The sequence below is a fragment of the Argopecten irradians genome, chromosome 2 (genome assembly GCF_041381155.1).
Source record: "Argopecten irradians isolate NY chromosome 2, Ai_NY, whole genome shotgun sequence".
NCBI classification, from domain to species: Eukaryota; Metazoa; Mollusca; class Bivalvia; order Pectinida; family Pectinidae; genus Argopecten; species Argopecten irradians.
In genome coordinates, this window is record NC_091135.1 from 42,674,030 (window position 1) to 42,696,921 (window position 22,892).

A 22,892-nucleotide genomic window follows, 5' to 3' on the forward strand; every position below is an offset into this window, starting at 1 on the left:
GACTGACAGTGTGACTTTGAAGCTTGGCGTAGTTTCTCTCTAATCTTCAGGTGAATTAAGTTGCTGTAGGTCTGTGATTGGTCAATTACTCTCATGAACTGCCTGCAGTTTTCTATGATATATCGATGATGACGGAGCCTAGAATGTGCTCCTCCATATATGATATATTTGCGTTACAATGTCAAAAAGAACTCTAGATGTGTTTGGTTTTGTAAAGTCAAATTCGGTCAAACCACAGGGCCTCGTTACTATTGATGATATATATAAGATAGGTCACGTCTATTTACATAATGTATGTAAATAGACGTGACCTATCTTATATATATCATCAATAGTAACAAGGCCCTGTGGTCAAACAAAGGCCAGGTTTGGTAAGGTTGTTATGTTTGCGTCCCATTAACAGCCAGGGTAATTGTAGAGAGACGTGTGGAGGAATACAGGAAATTAGGAGAAGGAAAAATTAGATCCTAAATTTAGTCGCCTTTTACGATCATGCAGTAGGGGCGCAGGTGCAATTCAAACTGTAGGGCATACAAAGAAAGGCTCCATGTACCTGCAATATAAAATAATAAACATAATGACATGGTTATTGAGTGACGTATATATGTTTTGAACACTATGGACATGTTTTCGTGTATTTTGCCTACATTAACTAACTACACAACAATTTACGAGTCAAAATTCATACCTAATGTTAGCCCCGATTCATACACATTTTTGATCAACATAGTTCTGTGAAAGTGCGCGTAAGGAGTTATATACAGGCATGCAAAAAATCACCAGTTTAAACATAGACTAATACCGTAATGTCCGTAAATGTCCCTGACTGTTAAAAAGACGTAAACATTAGAAACCAAAACCAAACACTTATTATATTTTTGTGACATTGGTACTTAAACTATTTTTGCTCTAACGAATGCGTTGCAGTAATCAGTTTTTACCATCGTTCTATCGGCGTTTTACTTACTGACAAAAACATGTCACCAAGATATTTTATTATCTGTTACCTATATATATCCTGGAGGTCAATTTTAAATAGGTTGTAGGCCTCTCTGGGTTTTCTTTTATTTATAAAATCTATAATATAAGTGTTTCATTCTCTAATATAGACATATATACGTATATATATTTGGTTTCGAAATCACGAATACATACAGTCGGACGTACAGGTATACAGGTGGTCTCGCTTCGCTTGCTTCACTTATTAGTGTTAACTCGTCAATCCATGGGAAAGTTTGACGACGATGCGTGTAAATCTATGTATAACATATGGTGATAACTAGACCAATGCGTTATCTATAGTAAATGCATTAGTAAACACTGTCAGGTACGTCATGTAGTAAGTAATTTAGAGTCTACATAACGTTAGGAGACCAGGTTACATGTCCGCTTCTATATATAGTATCTGCAGAATACGAACAATGACAACACCATCAGGACCAGCTAACGTTGAGGGATTCGTGAAAGATGGGTTTGAACGAGTTAGAGATGTTTTCAGGTACGTATGTACATTAATTATGTCACACACATACGTAGATAATACAGCTTGTGTTATCTTTACCTGTAAGTATGGGAAAACGATAACCGTTGCAGCTATGCCTGCTGTCATTTAAATTAGCACACCACAATCAGGGGTCATCCCCGAGCATCAACTCTAGATCTAGATAGGATAGAAAGATTTGTAGTCTGTCTCAGAAATGTATATAACATACACATACGAATATTCTGTTTTGTTAAATGATAATATTACATGCTTTTTTAATCCCAAGCTAGATAGTAATACTGGTCATGTAGCTCTTTGCCAAATATACGATGGAACGGATACAATATTACAATTTAAGATAAGTAAAGTTGTAATCTTACACCCGGTCCACCCCAACTGCGAATGATAAATATTATGAAGTTCCTTACCGTCAATCGATTGATTTGTAACACAGCGAGAAAGAAAAACGCTAACACTCTACCGACACAACGTGGCTATTTTTAGACTCGAGTACTGTCGCCAAATCCACAGGTAAACTGGTACTGGATGCTACGCTCGGGCCTCTCATCCAGCTTAACGAAACTGAATGGCTAGTTAGCTTAACCGATCTATATATCATCAACAATGCGTCTGTATCTACTTAAAAACAAAACAAATATTCTTCAAATTGCATAAAAATTCACTTGACTAGTATTTCTTTATTTTAGATATTTTAACAAATCTTCATATTTCTAGTAAAACTGCATATGAAACTCCTTATAGATCTAGCTATGCTCATTACGTAGGGAACCGCCATAACATGTCCCGGCTGCAGGCCGTGTGCAAAAAGTCAAAACACACGTGGGATTTATAAGACGAGTCCTAAACTGTCCTATATTTAGGATTTTCAATAAGTGGTTTGTAATATTATTACAGCAAAACTGACAAGCTAGAAGGTTAGTGGCATTTTAACCGTACTGTTATATATAATTAGCCATCAGCTTGGATCTGGTGCCGTACAGATAGTGAGTTCACTCACGATGTGATTATTGCAAGCCAACGTAAATGCTATCGGAATGCTCTTTAAAGTTTGTTAATGATCTCAAACACACTTATAACTTATTGTGGCAATTTTAAAGTAACTAAATTATAATATTTTCAAATAGTTCTGATAACTATTCATGTGTAATATCTCCAGACATTGACATGTGTACGGATCGAATACGGCGGACTGCCAATGTTTTTGACATGTTCTGCAAGATAATATTTCACTGTTTCAGTTACGGTGGCCAATAAAAGAAAACAAGCACAGTGCAATTATATTATGTTATTTCTTCTAAATACAACACTTTTTGTGCAAGTTGTCAAGCATTTATTGTGAATGTTTTGCAATGAAATTACCACCTTTATAACACTGAATTTGTGGTTCCCCGGACATCGTTTTCCCCAAAATTTGAATGCGCAAAATATACCGATAGTAGATTTTTTTCAGTATTTAAAGCCATAAGAAAAAATACATGTGCAAAGTACACTGGTGTGTAAGTAACACAAGATTTTACGGTATTTGTAACATTTACGATTGTGTTTGGTATAGCTGATGTAGCCAGAGCGCCCCGCGATTTACCTGTGGATTTGGCGACAGTACTCGAGTCTAAAAATAGCCACGTTGTGTCGGTAGAGTGTTAGCGTTTATCGCTACACGGTACAGAATTTCTCGCTGTGTTACAAATCAATCGATTGACGGTAAGGAACTTCATAATATTTATCATTCGCAGTTGGGGTGGACCGGGTGTAGTTCTTGGCGATATGTTTATAATATAATATTTTATTTTCTCATATGTAAAAATGTGTGACACTGTGATAAATAAAAAAATGTGTTGCATTGTATTGTAAAGAATCACTGGTAAATCGCAGGTAATCGTACTAGTATTCATACAGTTTAATGATCAGCCTAAAAAAACACCTTAGAGTGAAAAATATACCGGAGATTTCCATTTTTATACTAACGGGTTTTTTTTTATAGATTTTGTCACGGTTTACTACTTACGGACCATATTTCATACAAAAGGTCTTAAGCAACAATCTAGACATTTAAAAACAAAATATATCTGATTTCATTATTGAAGACAAAGACTCATATATTGATTACTTTTTGCCAAATTTAAACTTTGAAAATGATGTTAAAACCACAGAAGGAATGAGATGCCAATTGTGTATCCTTATGCTAATATACGTAACATATCGTGCATTATTTTGGCATCTGACAAAATGAAATAAATGTATATCCTTGACTAAAACAAAATTACCTACAATTATGTAAGCAAATGTGTAGCCCTGCAGGTAGGGCGTTAGAATTGTACCTGCTGCCCCTATTGCATGATCGTAAAAGGCGACTAAATTTAGGATCTTATCTTTTCTTTCTTCCTAAATTACTCCATTCTTCCCAACGTCTTCCTTGACACCACCTCACTTTTGGCCTTTAGTTGAGCGCTCGCATCTGTGAGGAAGGCTCTGGGTTCTATCCCCTAGCCGAGACACACCAAAGTCTATAAAAGTGGTAGTTTCTGCTCCTGCTTAGCGCTCAGCATAACGGGAGTGGGACGACTGGTTCGCCCGTTGTCAGTATAATGTGACCGGGTGGGGTGTGTTGCTTGGTGTCTTCGGCGGCATGCTTCAGTGATATAGCACTATAAAAAGGGGCAATAGTTCCACTATACAAGAAGACACAACATGAATATACCACAGTCTCCCAAAACACTCACCTCGCACTACATACACGCAACACACCGCATACATGGGAGGCCGTCCTTACATGACCATAGCTGTTAATAGGACGTTAATAAATCAAACAAAAGCAAATGTGTAAATCGTTTCGATTTGCAATTTAATTTTCTAACTTCAAATTCAATCTGTCTCGCAACTGTCTATACAGTGTATTCCCAAGTAGAACATGATATATAGGAAGCCTAAACGAAGAAAAATCAAACATTTGCAACAAATGATATAATAATGATCAGTACAATCTGTTTATACTTTTAATTTAATTGAAAATGCTTAAAGGTGTACAGTATGCGATATCTTATTAATATGCATTAGTACATTTTAACAAAGTCTGCGTCGTTTTTACATGTACCTGTGTCTATTCTAATTTTTACCTGAGTTGGTGTTTCATATTGAAACAGACTATAACTAAATTGTTATACCTTTATTGTCATTTGGTTATCAGTTCAAGCATGACTATCAAACGTGTATACAGGTGTAAAACGAATCAAACAAATACTCTCCCCCATCCACTCATCACCTGGCATATAGTGTTGAAGGAATCAATCAACACACTCTAGCAAATAATGAAGTCCGCGACCCTGTTACTAAAAAAATATTTTGAAAAGTTTGAAAGTTTTTTTTTTTTTTTTCGTATTTCTTAAATTCTGAAATTTAAACATGTAAGGTCTTGCATAATGATACTTCTTGATAAATTATTGTTGTATTTCAATCTAGAAAAAAATCACCATTTCTTTCTATGTTATTATGTATCCTAGTTTCAATGTTCAGTTTATGTGACAACCATTCGTAGACATCACATTATACCGTCACTGGACACAACCGCCGTCTCCGCAAATGCTAAGCGTTATAAGTAGTTGCATAACTCTGGTGATCGGCGAACGCACACTGCTAGGAAACACTAAGATTTTAAGAAAAATATATATTCCAGATTAAGTTTCTTTCCTATTACGATTTCAGAGCAGCACATATTTTTTACGCTCTAAGTAAAAATAGCCAATAATAGAAGATTCAATCGAAGGAATGCAGTTACATAATAATTTTGATCGATGCCTTTCTCTGTTTTCCTATTTTCTAAGTTGCAGAACTAATCATAATCATGTATGGATGTGTATCGACACCGCAATAAAAAGACCCAAACTCTTCATATTAATACAGCTGTTTATCATTCCAGAGAAAACTTAGAAAATGGTACCGACGAAGGAGGTTCGGTAGCAGTGTACTACGAAGGGGAGTTGGTGGTAAACTTGTGGGGAGGCTGGGTCGACAAGGATTCCTGCTGGAAATGGAGAGAGGACACCATGCCTTGTGTCTTCTCCACTACAAAGGGTCCGTCAGCCCTAGTCATAGCACACCTTGTGGACAGGTAAGGCTTGGGATATCACCACAAATACGTCAAAGGAACATCAAACTCACTATTGACTATAGTTACCTGACAGGTTTAATCTTACTGCTTCAAACAAGATCTCTTTCTTCACTGAGACAGAAAGTAACATCTGTGGTTTTATTATGATCAATTATACTTACGGGTACTTCTCGGAGTATAGAAACTTTGTTTATGTCATATTTAATGTTGATTTTTCTACCTCGGTTACCGATCATGTTATTAGTATTTATTGAATTAATTAATCAGTCATGTTGTGTTAATGTGAACATCACATAGTGTAATCGGTCTGAGAAATGTACTTTTTTAGAGGACTTCTAGACTACAAGGAAAAAATCTCCAAGTATTGGCCAGAGTTTGGACAGAATGGCAAAGAGGAGATAACTCTAGAGACATACATCACCAATAAGGTAACGGCTGTCGTCAGCAAAGTTTTTTAACCCGTGTTTAAAAATGACAATAAAGAGTTCTTGTGTCTTGCTTTATAGATGTTTGTATATATAACATTTTATATATGACATTGAATGAGTAGATGTGTTCTGACCTAACTTGATTACCATGGGTACCAACAAAATTCCTTTTTGTGATAAGATAGCTCTTGCCCAATAACTTTTAAGTACACTTTTGTTGTATTTGAAAAGGCTGGGCTAAGCGGAACTGATGAACCATTTTCTTTATGGCTAATACAAGATGATCCTCTGAAGTTTGCAGAAATCTTAGCTAAGCAGAAGCCGCTATGGGAGCCAGGTTTGTCACATAGATACCATAATACCTGAACAGGCCTTTATATCTCCGGTTTTCTTTAAATTAATTTAATTTATCAATTTTAACGTATTCGTTTGCAAAAATGGTTTTGAATACCAATTTTATGGCCATGGATATCAATTTCCTTAAAAACACTTCTTGTTTTTATGACTGAAGAAATAACCTATTTTCGAAACATGCATTAACTACAGCGTTGGTATCAAAGGTCTAACAAAAAGACAAGCACTTCTAATCATCGAGTTTACTAAAACCGACATAAAAACACATGTGAATGAAAATATGTCTTTTCGACAAGGTACAAAACATGGCTATCATCCTTTTACGTTTGCCATGTATCTGGACCAAATCGTAAGGAGGGTGGACCCAGAAGGTCGCTGCCTCGCACATTACTTCCAAGAAGAAATGGCCAAACCATTCGGTGAGGTTTTGGCGTTTATACCGTTCCGTTTACAAGCAATTCTCAACAAATCATTTGTGTTTTAAAATCAAATTGTAGAAGAACAAAAACGGTAGTTGAATGCATTTCTAGTAACAACATTGTTAGTGACATCATAACGCGTTAATGTGTGCCTCTATTTGTCATTTAATGCTACCATTGTCGGTTTGGAGTTACATTAACATTGAACTATATTGTGGTGCATGTGGTCTTGGTGGCCGTGGAAGTTAAAACCGGTACATAAACTTTCAGGAACCCCCACCCCGGCATTTTTCATTGGTATAGAAATCGAAGATAAGAACTTGTCTTACAGTATCCAACATCTAACTACATAATTACCAAGGGTATCAGAGACCATTCCTTATTCTATCAATAAAATATGTTCATTTAACATCGTATCAAATATGCATATGTATCTTTTACAGACATCGAGTTCTATATTGGACTCCCTAAGGAACTATACTACAGAGCTCCTCCTGATTTAATGATGGGAATTGTAGAAAACACGGAACTCTTGAATGGAGCGCATGGAGATGATCCGGAACTGACTAAAATGGTTAATGCTTCCTTCACAGACGTTTTGGTAGGTATGCACATGCATTTATCATCAGCAGCACAAAATTCAACTTAATGCAGACATTCTATTATATTGGTTTAGAAATTATCAAAACTTTGTACAGTAATTATTTCTTAAAGCCAAATCAGCATGGTTTTGTAAACTAAAGCTTAGACAACTATCATTACATAAACAACAATATCTAATACGTAACAAATGCTTAAGAAAGTAGGAAAATAATAGGCGATTACAGCATTATGTTTGTCCAGAATACTAACAATCCTTACGTCAGAGAGGTTCCCTTGGGATCTGCTTTGGGTCATGGGACCGCTGCCTCCCTGGCTAAACTGCACGGTATCCTGGCTAATGGAGGGGTCCACCAAGGCAAGAGGATGATGTCTGAGGAGGCCATCAAAAGGCAACAGGTGCCCAGGTCCTACGGTAAGGACGCTGTGTATGGAATGGATTGGACATTTAGTCTCGGGACCATGGTGCTGGCCTCTTTAGATGACGACAAGCCAGTGAGTATTCTTTTTTATTCTCTTAGCGCCATAGTGACACTTATAGTCCTTTAAGAACGTGTCAAGGTCTTATGCTAAACGAAGACTCGGATCCCCGACATCAGTCAACACAAAGTACCTGACAAATATTTGAAGTGCATCCCGATTTTGCAACGAAGAGCGTTTGACATAAACGATTGTACATCAGGTTACCACAGTCAAAAAGGTTCATCGAAAAGTACACATTATATCATATCTGAAGACATTTCTCTCCTACAAAAATGGCTACGAAATATCAATCTTAATGCTGGCATGCTAATTAATTTGTCATTATATCTAAAATCATTTATTTTCGTAGCCAGAGTTTTCCTTTGGACATATTGGACATGGTGGACAGATGGCCTTTGCAGATCCTACCCATAAGATTGGCTTCGCATACGCAACTAATCATTTGAACGCAGATTTGGTAAATGAGGGACGCTGGAAGGATCTCTATCACGCAATGTATGAGTGTGTTTATAAGATAAAGAAGATATCAGCAAAACGAAAACTGTTTTTGAGCTACGAAGAGTTGCTTGCAACGCAGAAGCTGCTTTCTTCCCGAAAGTAATATTGTTGATCAAGAAAACCCATTTACTATCCGGTGACGTCACCAGGTGATATATTATTGCAATGTGGTTGCTACGAACATTTTACTGCTGTGTTGACTAGATATCCATAATATGAACGAACGATGTTATGTCAGAATTCGATGATTGTGACTAAATGAATGCCTTTGTTTTTATACTTCTTTGCAACGCATTTTGTATGTTTATACTTCTTTGCAACGCATATTGTGTGTCTATAAGGACACTTCGCTTTTGCTATATTTTTCTCGACATTTATTATCCTTATTTAGTAGACATTTTTTATGGTTATGATATTCCGGAATAAGTTCCTCAAACATGGAGTTCAAAATTTTATTTTTAAATTTTGATGATATTTGAATATGAGTTGCCTTTTGATGTTTTTAGTATAATATTCTTTTAGCTGAAATCTTCAAAAAAGTCAATAATTCCTTTACAGCTGTATAAATAAGAAAAAAAAACACTTTTCTCTTGTATATTTATGTTTATTTCCATCTTAATACAACACAATACAAGGTATACAAATTACGTGTTACTTTTGCCAGGTTGTATCAATAAACTTAACTTACATCCAAATTGTAATACATATCTTGTTATGTTCTTTCAATACAAGGTATACAAATTACGTGTGTTACTTTTGCCAGGTTGTATCAATAAACTTATAATACATATCTTGTTATGTTCTTTATGAAAATCAAGAAAATATTAACCTTGAAATAAAGGGTTTCACCACCACAAATGACACTTCAAGACTCATTTTAAAACATTTGGTCTGTTTGGATTTCACTGTTAGAATTGATGTTAGCCTCGATTTGCTGGTATTTGAAATCTTCCTTCACTTTCTACTTTTGGGCTGTGCTCTTCATCTGGTGGCTGGCGTCATTGGACAGATGTCTTTGACATCTGGCTGTCATGAAGCCGTTTAATTTTATGTTAATTTATACCCAATTCAACACAAGACGATGGCACTGTCATACCAGACTGGAAAGAAAAGTAAAATATCCTGACCAAGTATCTTGTTAGCCCTGAATAGTTTAACTTTATATCTAATAAATCGTAACTCGAATTCTCTGATCACTCGAAGCGTTACCGTGCTCCCGTCGAGTTCGAACTAAGGAAGTTTGTGTCTGGATTTCTTATTATTATTGATCTGATGAAAAGTGGAATTCTTAGCATTTGTTTAGTGACCATTGTGATCATTGAGTTTTACATGAATCATCAACATTATACTACTCGTAAACCGCCCGGATGATATTTCCTCTTTGACCGGTGTTTGTATAACTACATGTAGTTATAATAGATGGAGACGGTGAAATAACTATGTTTACCGGAATCCGGATAGGGACTGGCGTCGCAGAAGGAAGATCTATGTTAACACACACACAAAATAAAACATTTGTATTAAGTTTTCGAGCATAAACATTTAGTACATAAATGACTGAATTATTTTATGATTTTTGCGAGTCCTCCGCAGCTTTCATTTGCTTATGGGACACACAGAGTGTCCTTTTGGCCGGTATGTTCTTGATCTTATATACACATTCATACAAGGCGTTATTGAGATCTTTCCAGCGGGTCTCCTCATGTATATCAGGATTCAAATAATTTGTCCCGTATGCAAACCCTATCTTGTGTGTGGGATCTGCGATGGCCACTTGTCCACCGAAACCTTCGTGTCCAAAGGAAAGCACAGGCTGTGAAAATAGAATAAAACATAATGTCAGTATGCAATGTTAGTATGCTATTTTTATAATTATTTACAAGGCAGAATTGACAAACATGAGCATAAGCAGTATATATATGCTATATTATGCACGTGCAGGAAATGACATAGACATTAAAACTGGAAAGGTAATCATGATGTATAAATAAAGCATTTAAATACAACGATACAATATCAACAAAAAAAGACATTACTGTTATTCGATGATGATTAAAACACTGGTTGCAGCGTCATTATGTTTGAGACCAAAACGGAAAAATCCGTGTAGATCAGATAAACTTAAAGGTATATTTATTATGTTCTAGAAATGTCAGAAAGGGACATGACAAAACATTCTGTTAGAGTGTTAGAATAAAATCCTTTCAAAAACGTCCACTATAATCAAAACACTTACCGGTTGACCTTCATCCACTGATGCAGTTACCATGGTTCCAAGACTATACATAAACTCTGTACCATAGATCAAATCCTTGCCGTAGGATCTGGGTACCTGTTGCCTTGCAATGGCCTCGTCTGATAACAGCCTCTTGCCGTTGTAGACCCCACCATTAGCTATGATGCCATGGAATTTAGCAATAGCGGCCACAGTGCCGTGTCCATAGAGGGACCCCAGGGGTACCTCTCTTGTATAAGGGTTATTATCCGTCTACATGCAAAAGAGATAAAAAAACCCCATATAATTTCATAGACAATTCCTAAAAGTTTTATTGTAATGTATCAGACCATATAAAAGCGAATTTTGCTATATATTACAGACAGAGGATGAGATCGAATTGACCATTCGGAACGAAATTATAATCAGTTACCCAGTAGAAATTTCTTAATCGTACGTCAACAGGGTACATGAACAAGGTAGACGACGTCTATTTCAGATACTTCGCCTTATTTCATTGTAACGTCTCTTACATTTACCAATTGTACACGTGTCAGCGTATGTAGATGTACTTTACCTCCTCTTTTGAACTAATGATATTGAAAACAGTATTTATATATATCTAGGTACCGGCATGCCATCATATACAAAAAATAATAAGGGAAGATGTCTCGTAGTTGTTATCAGTGGTATATACATTTAACCCATATCATATACTAAAAAGTAATCATTTTGGATAGTGATGGTAGTTTCGAGGAAAATGTCACTTACTGTTCATGAATTTTTCATTACTATAAAATGAAGACTTTATATAAAAATAACAAATAGAACACATCGTATTCACGTTGAAAGAACTGCCCTGTGTCAGTCAGTTACTACCGATATGAATCTCCAGATTTGTGTTAATTAGGCAATGATTTAACTTTTACTAAGATGACAGTATGTAACATAGTTAACCTACCCCCTGGTCTGTGATTGTATTGTTAACGAGATTGGTCAGGTTTTCGTCCTCGCCCTTCATATAACCCATCACTTTTTCCATATCTGCGTCAGTCTTTATTGATACAGGGGCAGCCCTATAATACAACTCCTTAGGGAGTCCAATGTAAAACTCGACATCTGGCAAAGTAAATTCATTGTAAATGCGGAATTGTTTTTAAGCATTTTTTTCCATTTCAGTAATGAATCTTATTTTGGTTTTTTAACAATTATTTCAATATCTATTTTAACATATAAAGAAATAAAAAAAACAATAACGACTGACTAGTTATTTGATTGCTTTCGCCCCCCCCAAAATATATGTATATTGAATGAACATTTCAGAGTTATTTTTACGTAAAGATGGGACATTTTGGCCCTGATGTTTAATTTTGGGTGTAATTGGATCGACTACTATTATGACGTCATGAGGCTGGCATGGGTAGCCATGTAATACAGCCTCAGGTGACACGAGTGTATAACATTAGACCAACCAGTATTACACCCGTAGGTATGAGAGAATAGAATGTATATTATTCATATCAAAGTACAAAGCGGAATAAAATACCAAACGGTTTGGCCATTTCTTCTTGGAAGTACTGGGACAGGCTGCGTCCTTCTGGGTCCACCCTCCTCACGATTTGGTCCAGATACATAGCAAACGTTATTGGATGGTAACCATGCGTTGTTCCTACAGATGAAATGACGAAAGAGCGACAAATGAATAACACAATAATACGTTTCTGGAAAGAGACATTACTAGACTTATTTATAAGGATACAGTAAAATACTGTTATAAATCCTGGGACCATCCAAATCACTTTGTTATAAGCATACATGTAGTTAGCATATATATGAATATATTTCAGGAATATAGACGGGAATGACCATTACTACGTCATAACTTATAACCATGAATTCGTTAAAGCATGCATGTTATAAACGTGTTTACGGTACTGATGTTCAAGTTCTTGCAAATTCCTTTATAAAAAACGTATGCGATTTACACATATAACAGTATAAGTTATCCTATGTTTTCTGTACACATATTTGAGAGACAAGCGTAAACAATAACAAGTATAAAATAGTGCATTTCAATTCATCTGTTGAAAAATAGCAAACGCTTAAAAGATTAAGAAAATAAGAAAAAATGACTACCGGCTACTGATATATGGGGAAAATGTCAGTTTCACGTGAAGATCACAAAAGAACTATGTCCCCATGGCTATAAGTACCATTTTGTATGGAAACATTCTAAAGTCAGATTAGCTTAAAACACAATAATATGAGATTCCAAGTATATACTGTATACTATACTTTGATAAAGTTATCTGTTGTTTTTATCTGTTATATATTCAATTTTTGTCCATACCTGGTTCCCATAGAGGTTTCTGTTTAGCCAAAATATCTCCAAACTTGTCGGGGTCTTCCAACATCATCCGTATGGAAAATGGTTCATCATTTCCACTCAGACCTGCCTGATATTCAATGGAAAATGTAAATAATGACATTTTTCATGCTGTTCCCTCAAATTTGGCGCATTGTGCTTCATATGTTTTTTGCGGCATTTTTTTAAATTCAGAATATATGTATTTGGACTAATGTGATAACTGTTAATTGATAACCTGATATCAATTAAATTTTGATAAAAATTGATAATCTGATTAGCTTAAATTTGTGACTTTTTCATGCTGTTTGCTTGCCAATGATCGCTAAGTTAAAATCTTTCAAGACTTGTTAATAAGATATAATATGAAACGAGCACCCGTTAAAGCTATGTATAACACATCTGTCTGTTGTACAGTGTATGGTCCACACATGATGTTAATACTCTACCCTGTTCGAGATGTAGGTTTCCAGGGTGATATCCTCTTTGCCATTCTGTCCGAACTCAGGCCAATACTTAGAGATCTTTTCCTTGTAGTCTAGAAGACCCCTACCAAAAGAAGAATATCAACAATTAATAAATTATGTGCAAGGATATGAATGTCCATACAACCCATAATGATCACTATTTCTAATGAGCTCATAATTTAACACATTTGATTATGATACTTGTACGAGTTCTGAGTTACATGTATATTAACATCCAGTGTCATTAAAAAACGTGTCTGGTTTAGGAAGTGGAAGAAATTCTGTACCTTACGCGTAGTGATTTATCGTTTCTTCGGAACAAAACGATATCACGACCTTTATAATTAGTTATTTGATGCCAGGCCTTTTACATATATGGAAACGGAAAACTGAGCCATTTTTTTGTGTTCGATGATAAAGCTTGAGTTGGGTACATTTTTTGTAAGGAGAAATGATTTTTCACTCTCTACCTTCATTCTTGATGTGACATTCTTTAGATGTCTAAAACATATAAACTATGTGGAACACTTTCATCAATCGGCCGCCACGTCCCCTAATTTTCTAAAGTTTATGTAAGGAATCAGTAAGAATGAGATATGACATTAAATAGTAATCAAAAATTTGTTTTTCCTCCTTACCTGTCCACAAGGTGTGCTATGACGAGAGCTGACGGACTCTTTGTAGTGGAGTAGAAACACGGCATGGTGTCCTCTCTCCATTTCCAGCAGGAATCTTTGTCGACCCAGCCTCCCCACAAGTTTACCACCAACTCCCCCTCATAGTAAACAGCGACCGAACTTCCTTGATCGGAACCGTTCTCAAAATTAGCTCTGAAATCAAATGAACTATTCTCAGATCATGGTTTATTACCATTAAGACCACAATGTATTGAAAACAGAAATTAATAAATATGATAAAATAGCATGCGAAAATAGCATAATCATTCGGATTTTTAATCGATTCCGTCGAGGAAGTAAAAAAAACAAACCATGAAATTACTGGAAACGAGAAAGATATATCACAGTGATTTGTAGATCAGTTGCATGCTGCTTTCACACCGATTACCAATATCTGTGGATGTAATTATTTTATATTTCAGATTTTTCTAGGGTGATATTACACCAAATTGTTCGAAATTATCTGAAATTATATACCTTTAAGAACAAAATGTCAATAAATATGAATGTGTGCAAACCACACGTGTTCTTTATGTCTTAAGTCGATATCTGAACGTTACAAACTTTCATTCACCCCACCGAAGTAATCATGTAGTAAATCATTCCAAAGTATTTGATATGGAAATGTGTGGTAGGTGAGTAAATGGGACAGTGAGTTTGAGTCATATATAGGATAACATACTTATTGACCTGGGCAAGTGTTGCATTTAACAATTGGTGAAAGAATAATTATAATTTAAAAGGACGCCTGCTTATGTTTGATATAAAGGCCATTTTGTTCTTTCAAAGTTTAATTTTGCTATAATCTTTTTTTTAATACCTCAAAACATTTATAGATTTGAGTGCGGCCAGGGTTGAGGAATTATATATTTATGTATTTTTATAATCAATCACTGAGTTTGAAGCCCAGACACAAACCTCGTGTACATCGAGTAACTAATTAGACATTTTAGACGATACCGAGATCAAAGATAATTTAGATGATCTTGCATACAGGAGGCTAAGTTTATGGTAGGAGATCCACGAAACTTCTGAACATGTTCTAGTAACCTGACTTTCTGGGGAAAAAATAAATAAACAAATATGGAGTAGAATTATAAATTGTTATATTTACCTGAATACATCTTTGACTTTTTCGAATCCTTCTTTGACGAATCCGTCTATAAAGACTGGTTCAGGGGGTGGTGTCTCCTTTGCGTCAGCCATCTTTTACAACCTCGATGAACTATGGAAGTGTGCCTTTACATGCATGGCACACTAGGGTTTACAATTACCCCTCACCAGGTAAAATATAACGTCTTGTGTAAATAATATTCACACAATAAACACACATATACTCAGAATTTGACCTCAGAATATTTATTTTTGGCTTGCATGATCATGTTCGACTTTTGAATAAGATTTTTTCTCAAAGAAAACTTTTTGCCTGGTATTGTGCAATCCTCAATCCACATTTATACTTCTATCAAAATACGAATCACGACTTCATGTTAACACCACCATTTACAAATGAAGATCCACATAAATAAATCAATGTCTTGATTGATTCTGATTCTCCAGAAAAAAAAGTACAACGGGAACAGAAGCAGATGCATCAGAATTTTTTTTTAACTCATCTACAAATTAACCCCTAAACCATTCCTAGGTTTAGGTTAAACGAAAGCCGATTGGGCTCATCTTGGTAGAAGAAAAAAAATCTATTACGCAAAACTATCGCATTATTACGTGACATGTTGGCGTTATTACGCGAAACTTTGGCGTTATTACGCGAAACTTTGTCATTATTACGTGAAACTTACGCGTAAATACGCGAAACTTACGCGTTCATACACGAAACTTTGCCGTTAATGCGCGAAACTATCGCATTATTACGCAAAGGTCATGTGTTCGCTATGTCGAATATGCTCAAAAGGAAAGCTCCTACTAAAAACAAAATGAAATAAATTCAGCATAGCGTGGATTGTTTAGAGTTTATTTTAAAGATAAACGATTTTCAGTTTTGTTATAATGTCGACTTGAAATGAGAGGAAACAATTTGAACTGTACTAGCCGATTTGTTCAGTAGCTTGAATCAAATGAGAGCCGGGAAAAGGTGAATTTTAGCTTCCAATAGGTTGGTATAATACAATTATATTCAAACCAAATACCCTTAATTCTTTGATTTTCTCCCAACAATGTTGATTGTATTATTTTTTCAAGGACATGTTGGGACATTGTGACGTCACAAGTGCTGTATTTACCCGTTTGTGAAGTTACAACATTAATTTTGAGTCGCTGTTTCTAAAATATAGAAATACAGGGAAGATATTTAAACTATAGACTGCAACATCATGTTTTTACAAATGAGAATGATGGAAGATCATTTTACATAAATTGTTAGAGCGTAAAGAAAAACAAACCTAACTAGTTATATAGAACACTTATTTGGTCCAAGTACATAGCAAACTTCAGAGCATTGCTAAACGTGCTAAAACTATATTATAAATATTTAGCACAAAAGAAGTGTTGTGTTCCTACTTAAGGAATCTCGTGCGGAAACATATTATATGGGATTTTATGTTGCTAAATGTGCGTACATGTTGAATATCTGGATGTTTGCGCTCATTTTTCATTCAAATTCAAAGTTCAAGACCACGCAGACAAGGAACAAGGGAAAGTTGTCTCTACAACCAAGAGGTCGTTATACAGAGGTGGTCCCTAATGCAGGTTTCATTGTATATAGGAATAAAGTGAAACCTGCATTAGGGACCATCTCTCTATAACGACCACTAATTCATCATACAATTATTTTAAAAGGCTGATAGTTTGAAGAAATTACGTTAATCAGGTGTCTTGTTAAAATACGTTTAAAGGAAAATGTACAACAGCGTTTCGCTGAAGGTTAACGGATAGTGATTTGCAATCTTTATCTATATTTGATGATTATCTGACGATACACCGTCATGTAGATAACAGGTAGGAACATAGTCCATAGCGTGTGTTACTCATAGTTGTAAACATAAAAAAGTACTCAAAATGAATGAGGCTACCCCAGAGCCAGCCTTTGTGGACGGCTTCGTCAAGGATGGATTTGAAAAAGTCAGAGACATGTTCAGGTACAATATTATACAGTTATATAAAGTTCGGCTAATACAGCATTAAATGCATGCGAAGTATTATCTAAGCATTGAACGTCCTTCAGTTGGCATTTATAGCCAATATGAATCCCAACTGGACAGAGGCGAATTCCATGAAGCGCGCTGAAAAACGCTCAATGCTTTTTACATTTGGTTACAATTTTATGATGAAATCCCGAGGAATTTTGCATTATGAATTAATCATTCGTTATTGTCTAGGATGGAACAGCCATTTGAACAGTCGTTTTCCGTGATCGCTGGCACGATAATTGTGACGTCACAATAATAATCATGTCATAATAAGCGCTTGAAGTTCATAGACTATATGAATGCCAACTGCGCTTGGTAAGGTTACATAGTGGGACTGCAATAAAAATGTAAATATTCAGGAATTAACCTCAGTGGCCTATGGTATTGTAATGTTTAAATAGTATGATTCCAGATTTGGTAACAACCTGACAAATAGTAATTATGGATCCCGTCTTTGTTAATACATGTGTTAAAATTTCAGGGCCAATTTAGAGAATGGTAACGATAATGGCGGTTCGGTATCTGTTTACTATGAGGGGGAGTTGGTGGTAAACTTGTGGGGAGGCTGGGTCGACAAGGAGTCCTGCTGGAAATGGAGAGAGGACACCCTACCATGTGTCTACTCGTCAACAAAGAGTCCGTCAGCGCTCGTCATAGCACACCTTGTGGACAGGTATTAAACAGATGATAAAAATGTCATCCAATCATTTATCACAGATAAAGCAAGATCAGTCTCAAACATTTAACTCAATAACGTATCTTAATCATTTTAAAGTTTAAATCTTATGTGTTATAACTGATAGAAAATTTGGCTTGTTGGTTTTTACTTCCTTATAATGGAAAACCACATGTTTTGATCATATCACTACACTATACAGCTTTTTCGTGCTTCCTGGAATCAATACTTCCCATAGTCACATACACTTGTGTTACAGAGGACTTCTAGACTACAAGGAAAAGATCTCTAAGTATTGGCCTGAGTTTGGACAGAATGGCAAAGAGGATATCACCCTGGAAACCTACATCACCAATAAGGTCATATATATACTATCTTTCTTCTTTTTGTCAATGTACATGTAAAGTATACCGAAAGTCTAAATGATCCCAACATGTTAATAATCTGCAGAAGATTCTTTAGACTTAATTAGGTTTATTTCTGTGCTGACATTGTATGCCACCTACGAGACAATGGCTTTATTTTAATATAATGTAGCTAGTCACACGTTTTAAGGGTAGTGCAAATAACATTAAAGATAAAATGTAGTTCAAACCGTTACAAAATATACTTTAGTTTGCGTGGTATTTTCGAAATATCTAATGTGTAAAAAATATTTTATCTGTTCTGTTGTTAATTTGTTGTTCATTTGATTAATTTCTGTTTATTTGGTATGACCTGTATAAAGGCTGGTCTGAGTGGGAATGAGACACCGTTTCCTGTTCGAATGATGCTGGATGACCCTCAGAAGTTTGGAGAAATATTGGCTAAGCAGAGACCCCTGTGGGAGCCAGGTAGATCTGACTATAAACTCACACTTATGTTTCAAAAGAGGTTCACGATGAAAGATAAGTGTTTCATTGCATCATCTTATTCGAAATATGATTTTGTTGTAAAAGGCAGTGATGAAAAAGTAATAACAAGTAATAATCGTAAAAATACACACCAATGCGGTGCCAATTGATATGTCCACAATGTTCTTATTTCGCAGGAACTAAACATGGCTACCATCCCATGACATTCGCCCTTTATCTGGACCAAATCGTGCGGAGGGTGGATCCAGAAGGACGCAGTTTATCTCGATATTTCCACGACGAGATGGCCAAGCCGTTCGGTAAGGTTTCATAGATGTTTTCGGTTGAATGCATCCATAATGCCCAATTCAGCTGTATTGTAGATAAGGCGTTAGAATTGTGTAATATCGGAGTAGAGGCTGAATTGAAAATGTATTACTCGTCATTTTACGTAAGGGTTGTCTTAATGATGATCTCTGGGCCACCTTTTATAAGGTCTATTCTTTATATCATAATAATCTGTCCATATAATATTATCAGTATCAAAGCATGTAAAATTGAAACATTAGGGATCATATAGACGCAAATTGATGAAGATCGCACAACCAAATATCAAACGCACTACTCATTCATCAAACGTACCATTTGTCACTTTCATAGATTTTTTAAAATAACACATTATAAAATATTAATGCCCATAAATGTTGATAGCTCGACATTATCTGCGTTATATGTTCCAAATATTTTAATTTATATTATACAAACTATTTACTAGTAAGTTAATAAGAAAATGTTGACAGATATGTACTTGTGTATTTTTCAGATTTAGAATTTTACATCGGACTCCCTAAGGAGCTCTACTACAGAGCGCCCCGTGTGGTCATGATGAAGAACTTCGACATGGTAGAAGTCATGAAGCAGTGGGTAGGGGACCCCAAAATAATGCAAATTGTTAACTCAACATTCACAGATGTCAAAGTAACTATATCTTTGTTACATATATTTTCTAACGTTACTTTCTGAAATAATGTCTTAATGTTGGCGAACTCGCATTTTAGTGAGCGCTCGAAATGAAATTGATCAGCTCCTTCGACTTTCAATTTGAAGAATCATACATATTTTACATCTTTAGTTTACATATGCTGTCTACGATGGCCGAAAGCGGCCGGACACATTTGAGTGATATTTTAGTCGTTTCTGTACCTGCGGTACACAAACGAAGCATTTTTTACTCGTTTCTGTACCATGGTACACTTTTATGCGATACACAAACGAAGCATGTTTTATTCGTTTCTGTACCATGGTACACTTTTATGGCCGAGAGCGGCCGTTGATACAAAATGAGCCTCAGTGCATGGCTTAACCTGACACTTTGGAATTCCCTCTGTTGTATAATCTTTTTGGTGCGGGTTACTTGTAAGGAAACTTCAATTAATTCGTAAAAATTGTTATATTTTTATCAGTAAAAGCAACTCATGATTACGACCATGAATTGAATCAGATCTATTTCGTGCATTTTTACAAGGACAGTTTCGTATATTTCATTGTTGTTAACCAATGTCGCTATTTCGGCATTTTTTGGAATTCCCTCTGTTGTATAATCTTTTTGGTGCGGGTTACTTGTAGGGAAACTTCAATTAATTCGTAAAAATTGTTATATTTTTATCAGTAAATTGAATCAGAACTATTTCTTGCATTTTTACAAGGACAGTTTCGTATATTTCATTGTTGTTAACCAATGTCGCTATTTCGGTATTTTTTGGAATTCCCTCTGTTGTATAATCTCTTTGGTGCAGGTTACTTGTAGGGAAACTCCAATTAATTCGGGTTACCTTTATATGGACCTTCTTAATCTTGCATAATGCAAGAGTCCTTTTTATTGTTAAAAGAACATCACGTAAAAATAACATAAAAGTAATGTATAGTATTTTAATCGTTTTTACAAGATCATAGCAACTAAGTATGGAAAACATAAAGATGTGAAATCGCCCGTACATTTAGCAAAATTGATTAAAAGTGTACCATGACCGCTATCGGTGTACACCGTACTAGTTTTAGAAACGTCACTCAAACATTTACAGGCTGTGTAACCAATATCTTACATAACATGAAAATATTGTCGTGATTTTTTCTCTATGCTACATAAATTTCTTGTATTGTTTTACCGGTAATTATTGTTTTGATTTCTGCGCTAAACTTTATAATGATTGCGCTCGTTTTGTATCAAATTGCATATAAAAATCGATAAGTAAACATCACCGTTACCGTTTCATAACATAAAACGTTATCGTTTTGCTAGATCCCTTCCTAGCTGCAATATTGTAGCTCAAAAGACTTTTTGACAGAAAATGGTATCATCTTCAGATATACCGGCCGAAAGGTATTGTAGGCCGGGTACGTATATTCGTTCTAGATCCCTTCCCAGACGATACTTCATTGTTGATTATACAAACTTAATGTATCTTCTCGTATTAGACGGACATTCAACAAATTTACAAGATATAGAAAAAAATCAAGTTTTCGAAATGCTTACGATTGTGTTCCGTAAAGTGTGTGTGTAAACATTTCTATATTTAGATGATAAACAATCCACATATACGAGAGGTTCCTGTAGGGTCCGCCTTTGGACATGGAACTACTGCCTCCCTCGCTAAATTCCATGGCATCATAGCTAATGGTGGGGTCTACAACGGCAAGAGGCTGTTATCAGACGAGGCCATTGCAAGGCAACAGGTACCCAGATCCTACGGCAAGGAGACAGTTTATGGATTTGACTTTATGGCTAGTCTTGGAACCATGGTATTGGCGTCATCGGACGATGGCCAGTCGGTACGTTTCTTTTTTTCATGGCCATCAAACGAAACTAAAATAATTACATGATATCTGCCTAAATTCTTTTTATTTCCAATTTCAACTACATGTATTACACAATACATTACGCCTTTGAAGCAACAGACTTTCATTTTTCAACTAACATTGCACTTATAATCAAGTAACCTAACACAGCCCCAGATATGCATTTGAATGTAAATAAGCACACACCAATCCTTCTTTACTCAGGTTGATACAATTATGATGAAAGGCCGATATTGCGCAAATTCAATGACAGTAGTATATTTTGTGTATTGACAAAAATTAAATATTTATTACTCAATTTAGTTTTTCACCCGACATATTGAACGTCCATTTTGCGTTGTTCCAGCCTTTACAATGTGAGATTTGCCCTCCTCTGAGGATTTGACCTAGATCTATTTGAGTTACCGTTAGTTAGCCAAAGACGTTTATATCCATGTGGTCGTATTCTCCTTACAACAATCTTAGAGGTTATAAACAACGAAAAACTTTTCAAGCACAGTTTTGAGAAACTTTTCAGACAATGCTTCTCGTCGTGTTTAACCTCAAACATTGTTATTGGACCATTATTTATGTAAAATCAATAAATCAATATGATTTATAAACTTTTTTTTATCTCTTTCCAGCCTGTGTATTCCTTTGGACATGCTGGACTTGGAGGACAAATGGTCATAGCAGATCCTACCCATAAGATAGGCTTCGCCTACGCGACCAATCATTTGAATCTAGACACAACAAAGGATACCCGCTGGAAGGATCTGTATGGTGCTGTGTACGAGTGTGTATACAGGATAAAGAATATATCTACCAAACGATCGATATACATCTCGTTTGACGAGTTCAAGGCAGCAGGACACGAGCTACCAAAATCATAGAGAGGCAGTATCTATATCTACACCAATGTGATACCGTAGTATAGAAACTATAAAGTTATAAACCACTCTTATAGACCTAGAATAATTCCTGTAAACCAAGAATAATTTCAATAGATCTAGAATAATTTGTACAATTTTCAGTCAGTGCCCCATAAGGATGCTACCAGTCAAATGTTGTTAATTTCGACGACCAGCGGTTATGGAGAAGTCAATTAAATGACGAACGGACGACGACGGACGCCAGACGCCACGGTATCGCATATTCGGACTAGGTGAGCTAATAAATCATATAGAACTAGAATAGTTCGCGTATAGACCTAGAACAATTCGCGTCTTCGTTGATATCAACATCTTCGAGAATACACCAATTGCGATTAAGGGCTCCCTTCAATTG

The 22,892-nt window shown here is 35.7% G+C and overlaps 3 protein-coding genes and 1 long non-coding RNA gene across 6 annotated transcripts; 2 read left to right on the plus strand and 2 right to left on the minus strand.

Moving 5' to 3' along the window:
* Window positions 1-316: 316 nt before the first annotated feature.
* On the minus strand, window positions 317-3,278 carry LOC138315576 (uncharacterized). Its single transcript, XR_011207511.1, has 3 exons — window positions 1,912-3,278; window positions 1,562-1,660; window positions 317-553 (listed from the first exon to the last, which is right to left on the minus strand). It is a non-coding gene; the product is annotated as an uncharacterized lncRNA (long non-coding RNA).
* LOC138315573 (beta-lactamase domain-containing protein 2-like) lies at window positions 1,151-9,174 on the plus strand. Of its 3 annotated transcripts, none has more exons than XM_069256693.1 (8): window positions 1,151-1,498; window positions 5,418-5,609; window positions 5,938-6,037; window positions 6,269-6,374; window positions 6,688-6,810; window positions 7,254-7,411; window positions 7,654-7,905; window positions 8,247-8,481. In XM_069256693.1, exons 1-8 carry the CDS (start codon window positions 1,383-1,385, stop codon window positions 8,337-8,339), a joined length of 1,140 nt encoding a protein of 379 aa, XP_069112794.1. In that variant the 5' UTR covers window positions 1,151-1,382; the 3' UTR covers window positions 8,340-8,481. The 3 variants fall into 3 exon arrangements, with proteins under 3 accessions (XP_069112794.1, XP_069112793.1, XP_069112792.1); XM_069256691.1 differs by having other exon boundaries at window positions 1,162-1,498; window positions 8,243-9,174; XM_069256692.1 differs by lacking the exon at window positions 6,688-6,810 and having other exon boundaries at window positions 1,159-1,498; window positions 8,243-9,174.
* Window positions 9,173-15,498, minus strand: LOC138315574 (beta-lactamase domain-containing protein 2-like). The gene is made up of 8 exons (XM_069256694.1): window positions 15,230-15,498; window positions 14,077-14,268; window positions 13,421-13,520; window positions 12,957-13,062; window positions 12,153-12,275; window positions 11,568-11,725; window positions 10,628-10,879; window positions 9,173-10,204 (listed from the first exon to the last, which is right to left on the minus strand). Exons 1-8 carry the CDS (start codon window positions 15,319-15,321, stop codon window positions 9,959-9,961), a joined length of 1,269 nt encoding a protein of 422 aa, XP_069112795.1. The 5' UTR covers window positions 15,322-15,498; the 3' UTR covers window positions 9,173-9,958.
* A 1,572-nt stretch (window positions 15,499-17,070) lies between these two features.
* LOC138315577 (beta-lactamase domain-containing protein 2-like) lies at window positions 17,071-22,680 on the plus strand. The gene is made up of 8 exons (XM_069256697.1): window positions 17,071-17,210; window positions 17,743-17,934; window positions 18,197-18,296; window positions 18,665-18,770; window positions 18,968-19,090; window positions 19,594-19,748; window positions 21,348-21,599; window positions 22,250-22,680. Exons 1-8 carry the CDS (start codon window positions 17,131-17,133, stop codon window positions 22,496-22,498), a joined length of 1,257 nt encoding a protein of 418 aa, XP_069112798.1. The 5' UTR covers window positions 17,071-17,130; the 3' UTR covers window positions 22,499-22,680.
* The last annotated feature ends 212 nt before the right edge of the window (window positions 22,681-22,892 follow it).